Raw genomic sequence first — 6,162 nt, forward strand, 5'->3', positions numbered from 1 at the left:
CAGCACTAAAGCTGTGCGCCGTCAGCGCCCAAGGGTAACTCATTCATGTCCCTTCAGTCAGCACTAGCCTGTCACCAACCGCCAGGCTCTCCTCGCCAGGAGCAACCCTAGTGTCGCCTGATCTGGGTCTCACACGTGCTCCGGCTGGCTCCTGCTGATCAAAGTGGCATCTAGCCCTGGCCTTTCCCACTTGGGGAAGCCCCGCACTGTCCTCAGCCGTACCAGGGGCTGCAGGGCTGCTGCTGAAGAGGGCTCTGCCGGAGCTGGGCTGTCAGCCTGAGAGTTTCAGAGCCTCAGGTGAGCACACTGAGAAGCCAGGAATACAAACAACACAAAGGAGCAGGGTGGGAGGATCAGGAAGTGTAGCTCTGAGTTTCTTGGGAGCCAAGTCAAAAAGCGAAATGTGGTGGGTTCCTCACTGTCAGTGAGAGCTGGCATCTGGAAGCTGGGAAAGGTTCCTAGGATGTCAGTGGGAAGAGGCTCTTTTCCTCATGCATTCCTGCCTCAGGTGACCACAGAGTGTCGTCACAACAGAAATGCCACCTGTGGTCAAGTTCAGGCAGCCCCTGGGGTCCCCTTGGCACCAGCCAAAGGTGGAGCACCCCAAACTGGCTGGCAGACTCTCCCTAGGGAGATGGGAGGGTACAAGGGTACACTGTGGGCTGTGGAAGGGCTACAGGCCAGACATCTGGGTATGGGGACCACCGTGGCCTGGTGGGAGCCTGGGTGCAGCCAACGATAGGGCCTGGGGGCGGGGGGAACAGTGAAGGGACTGGGGTGGACCCTGTGTTCTGGAGATTTGGCTGCCTTGGGAACCAGAGTGTGGAGCTGTGTGAGGTATTTGGGATGTAGGCCGGAAGGTGGGTTAGGACTCTGCAAGCACCATATCAAGCCAGTAGGGCTGCTGGGTTGGGCAGGTATGCCTGCCTGCCCTGAGGCCCAGACGAAAGGCCAGCTTCCAGCCGGCAGGCAATCTGGCCCCACTGTGGTCCGGAGGGACAGTGCAGGCACTGTTTGTCCATCATCCATTGCTGGGAACACTACATCTGCCCCATCGCCTGCAGTGCACCCTGGGTAGGCTAGGCTGTGGTCGTTTTCCAGTGTGTGAGCACCCTAGGACCTAGGCACAGCTCTCAAGGTCTGGGCAGGTGGCCGCATAGTGAAGGCTGGGGCGGGCCGCAGAGCCAGGTCCTCCGGGCTGAGGCCGGGCGGGGGCAGCAGATGGTACCGCTGGAGGAGGCCAGCGAACAGCAGGAAGAGCTCTGTCCTGGCCAGGCTCTCCCCAACGCAGACGCGGCGGCCTGCAAGAGAAATTGAAGCACTGTGTCGGGTGCCCGCCCTGCTCCTGGAGGGGAGAGGGGTGGGCGAGAGCTGGTTGAGGCACCCTCGGAAAGCTGAGGGCCAGCAGGTTACCAGTGGAGAAAGGCAGGAAGGCCCCCCGCCTCACGAAGCGGCCTTCGGCATCCAGGAAGTGGTGTGGGTTGAACTGGCTTGGGGTCTCCCACTGGGTCTTGTCCAGGAGCACCGAGGTCAGCAGAGGGATCACGGGAGTGCCCTGTAGGCCAGAGGGGTGCCAGGGTAGGCAGATGGGCTCAAAGGGGAAGGGAGGAGGCAGAGTGCCGCCTGGGGGAGCTCCTCCCACCTGCCCCACATGGGAGTCACACTCTCACAGGTGGCTATGAGACCCAGGAAGTCCCCTACAAACCCCAGGTCAAAGGAAAGAAGGAGGCGGGCCCCACCTTGGGGAGCAGGTAGCCACCCAGCTGGACGTCAGCAGCCGTGCAGCGGGGCACGTGGGGCAGGAGCGTGATGTACCGCTGTGTCTCGTGCAGCACGGCGCTAGTGTAGGGCAGGGCCCGCTGGTCCTCCGGCTTGGGTAGCCGCCCAGGGCCCAGCACTCGGTCTAGCTCCTCCTGCACACGACCTAGGCCCAAGGGTGGCACTCTGGGTGAATGCTCACCCCTGACCCCTAGGGGGTTCCGCCCCCTACCGTGGAGGGACTCTCACCCTGCACTCTAGGATGCTTAACCATCAGGAAGACTGCCCACTGCAGCGTGGCTGCCGTGGTCTCTGTGCCAGCCATGACCATGTCCAGTGTGCAGGCCAGGACATTGGCCTCACCAAACATGTCCTCGGGGTCATCCTCCTGCAGGCAGGTGGTCAGAACTGGGCTTGAATCTCCGAGGAGCCAACCCCAGCCCAGTCCTGTGGCCCAGAGGATGGGTAGCAGTCAGGCCTGGAGGTCCGCCCAGCCCCACTGTGCACTCCGCACTCCGGGTACTCTCAGGGGCCAGGCGCGAGGAGGAGGAGACCGACACTCCCAGAGGTCCCCAGTAGATGGGAAAGAGCCCTCACCCAGTACCCCTCCCCTGAGCTGGGGCCCCACCCCCGCCCACCACGGGTCTCTGAGGACTCCCTGGCTCTGCCCACACCTGGCCCTGCTGAAGAAGAGCTTCCACATAACTTCGGGGGCGGCCGCTTGGCAAGGGCGGTCTGTGAGCCTCCAGGAGGGTTCTCAGGATGGCCCGCACCTCCTCGATCTTGCTCAAGACAGGCCTGTGCAACCGCAGCAGGGCGCCCAGCCGGGGAAAGGTGTTGAATAGCTGAGAGTGGGCGAGACAGCGGGGTGGGGTAGAGGTGAGGTGACAGACAGTTCCTATGAGTAAGCCATCAGCAGGCGCATCCGGCTCCAGGCTCTGGACCAACGTGGCAGGGCAATGCTGCCCCCGGCCACAAGAGGGCACCAGACGTGCTGGATGCTTGTCCTGGGAGTCCAGGGGCCAGGAGGATATTTCGGTGTTCAGGAAGGAGCCAGCTGACCTGATACACTTGGATGGCTCTGTGCAAGAAGCAACCGTGATGGCTGCCTGGGGATCAGTGACGAAGGGGAAGGGCAGGAGAGGGATGGCTACCATGGAGAAGGAGTCACAGCTATAGGGTAGCTCACAGGTCTTGGGAGGCTTACAGTGGAGTGGGTCTGGAGTGTTCAGAATTCCAGCTGCCCCTATATTGGCAATTGCTGGCTGGAAATGCCACATATTTCTCTAAAGTGCTGAGGCCCATCTCTACTACCCGGACCCCCTCCTCCTCCATCCCCCAGGGAGTACTCTGGGGTTGAGCTCACTGCTTGTTCTGACTACCTGAGTGGAAACCCAAGCCTGAGGGCACACTCACCACAGTGGCTGCCCCCCCATCCCTGTGGGGCTCAGTCTGAGCCAGGGCCGAGCAGTAAGGGCTAGTGCTGGATGCTGAATGTCTAGGCTTCAGTGTCTAGCTCAAAGCCAGGACTCTTTAGACTCTAGGGCCCTGGACATCAGCAGGGATGATTTTTTGTGATTTCTGTGATGAGGAGGCTGTGGTCAAGAAGGTGCCTAGCCAGGTGGCACACACCTTTAGTTCCAGCACTCAGGAGGCAGAGACAAGTGGGTTTCAGTGAGTCCGAAGCCAGCCTTGTCCACATAGATAGTTCCAGGAAAGTCAGGACTAGAGAGACCCTCTCTCAAAAAATAAATACAAGGAAAGGTGCCTGGTGTGCGGGACCTCTGGACCTCCTTCCGGGACCTCCCCTCCTCCTGTCACTGTGAGGGATATGGGGAAAGGTGGGACTGCTCGGTCCAGATGTCCCAGCTGCCAGGGAGCGTAGGACTTGGTGCAAAACATGCCAACCAACACCAGTGTCATATGTTTGTCCATCTTATGTTTGTTTTGCAAAACAGGGTCTCATGTAGCCTCAGCCGCCCTTAAACTCAATATGAGGATGCCCTTGGATTTATGAGCCCCTGACTCATTTCCAGAGTGATCGGATTACAGGTGTGTACCACAGGTCCGGTTTATGGGGTGCTGGGGACGAAACCCATAGCTGCATACATGCCAGGCAAGTGCTCTACCAATGAGGCCACGTCCCCAGCCCCAGCACCCCTTGTTTGAAGAGTGACAGGGCTGACAGCTGGGGGAAGGGGGACCAGTGCTGGGAACCAGCCGCCCCTGACCTCAGGGTTCAGAGCTGCCCCCACGCCCCAGCTCAACTAGGGCTCAGTCTGCTATGGGGTGACAACCTCTCACCTGTATGCCAGGTGACCCCAACAGGACCATGACCTGGTCAATGAGACTCAGCAGGGACACGAACACGGGGTCCTGGTAGTCAAAGCGCTGGCCGAAGAGGAGCGTGAAGGTGACATTGCAGGGCGCCCAGCCCAGCAGGGCCAGGGGGAAGGGCTGGCCTGGAGGTCAGGGAGGAAGGCAGGCCTCAGGTGGGCAGGGATGCCGGGAGGGGCACCCTGGTCCCCGACTCACCTCCGTAGCTGTCCAGCTGTGCTTCAAGACAGGCCAGCTCCTGAAGCACCTTGGCTGCCATGGGTGGCTGTCCCGCACCCAGGCTGTGCAGCGTGCGCACCGTGACCTGGCGAGCTGCCCTCCAGTGAGCTCCAGAAGAAAAGAAGATGCCTGCCAGGTAGACCTGAGCCGTGAGTGCCAGCCGCTCCTGCTGATGTATGCAGGGAACAGGGGCCCCACTTTGGGGGGCCGTTGGCTGGACTCCAAGCTCCTCCCATTCAGAGGTTACCCCGGGTCGTACTCCTCTTGGTTTGCAATCACTGCTCCTGTCCCTCCCCAGTACCACTCCAAGAGGCCAATGCCCCTCCCCGTGCCCTTACCCCTTCCTTGCTGGATGAGCTGGAAGATGGGGATTGGGGGCCGGTCGGCCAGCTCATGCCCAGTCCCAACCAGGGCCTCCCTCACCACCTCGTAGCCCGACAGCACCACGGTCTTCTGAGCTCCCAGGTGGACTGTGAACACTGGCCCATAGCTTTCGGAGAGCTGGTGGGGACAGACAGGCGTCAGGCAGGCGGCCTCCACCCGCCTTCCAAGAGCTGGGCTTAGCGACAGCAGTACTGTGTGGAGGCTGGGCAATTAAGAGCTGTCAGGAACCCCACGAGCCCCTCCAGTCTCCAAGAGGGGGCACTGGTCAGACTGCCATCTCCCCATTTCAGAGACAAAACGCTGAAACTGGGAAAGCAGGAGTTTAATTTGTGTGGGTCTTCCCAAAAGCCATGGCTGGGCCTACAGATGTCTGCTCCTCAGACTCAGCCCTGAGGCAAGGCCTGAACCCCTAAACCAGTGCTTGCAGCCACATTGGAGTCTAATCTGATCTACCCTAGGAAAGGTGGAGCAGAGCCACTCGAAGGTAACTCTGAAGCTATGTAGACTTCTCTGCAAACAACCCCCCCAAGACAAAGTTCAAGGACCTCCCCCCAACCCCCACTGAACCATTTAGCCCTGGCTAGTGGCAGTGCAGCTAGCATCCCTTCTGGGTCCTGGGGAGAAGCCGTACCCCAGAAACACCCTACTCAGACAAGGGCACTGCTCTATGCAGCTCTACCCTGCTTCAGCTCTTCCTCATTGTCCCCGAACCTGCAGGCTTTCCCCCATTCACACCCCAGGGAGCCCACCCTGCCCCCCACTCCTGAACCCTGACCCTGGGCTGCACTTCCCTGCTGTATTTGTTTATATATTCTTTCTTTTATTTGCAGTGCTGGGCTAGAACCAAGTCCCAGAGCATTCGAAACAAGCACACAGCAATGAACGACACTCCCCAACCTAGGTCACTTCCAAATCTGCTCCCTTGGGACAAGCCCATCGTGGCTTCTTGCATCTCCTACTGGTTTCCCCTGTCTGGGCTGGGACAGGGATACCATCCAGGCTGCGAGGTGACAGAGGGCTGCTCACCCTACCTCCGTCAGCGCCCGGTCCTGTTGGGTCACACCCAGCAAATGCAAGTTCCCCAGGAATGGCAGAGGGCGAGGCCCAGGGGGCCACCGAGGGGCCAGGGTGGGGTCCCAGGCACAGCCCCGGAGTAGCCCCCAGAGCCCCAGGAACAGCATGATCCCCCAGACACCCAGGAGCAGCAGACCCATGTGAAGCGCCCGCCCGGTAGCAAATCCTCAGCTCTCCAGGGGCCCGGGGAGCCCTGCCTTATAGCCATCCTCCCCAGGGCGTGCCGGCACCCCACCCACCCCACCACCCCGAGAATGTGGAACAAGCAGTTTGCAGGGGACAGCCCAGCAGGAGGCTTAAAGCTACAGGCTGTGTGGAATGTAGGGTCGCCCCTGTGGCAGGGGGCCTGGGTTAAGGGGCTGAAAGGACCTCTGTAGGAGGTACAGGGCC

The 6,162-nt window shown here is 60.6% G+C and overlaps 1 protein-coding gene across 1 annotated transcript; it reads right to left on the reverse strand.

The window, feature by feature from the left end:
* Positions 1 to 217: 217 nt before the first annotated feature.
* LOC129670188 (cytochrome P450 2W1) lies at positions 218 to 5,912 on the reverse strand. Its single transcript, XM_055598663.1, has 9 exons — positions 5,730 to 5,912; positions 4,653 to 4,815; positions 4,294 to 4,443; positions 4,063 to 4,220; positions 2,433 to 2,603; positions 2,008 to 2,146; positions 1,740 to 1,924; positions 1,414 to 1,555; positions 218 to 1,301 (listed from the first exon to the last, which is right to left on the reverse strand). Exons 1-9 carry the CDS (start codon positions 5,910 to 5,912, stop codon positions 1,114 to 1,116), a joined length of 1,479 nt encoding a protein of 492 aa, XP_055454638.1. The 3' UTR covers positions 218 to 1,113.
* Positions 5,913 to 6,162: the final 250 nt, after the last annotated feature.

Source organism: Psammomys obesus, unplaced genomic scaffold, assembly GCF_907164565.1.
Source record: "Psammomys obesus unplaced genomic scaffold, mPsaObe1.curated_primary_1811, whole genome shotgun sequence".
Lineage (NCBI taxonomy): Eukaryota > Metazoa > Chordata > Mammalia > Rodentia > Muridae > Psammomys > Psammomys obesus.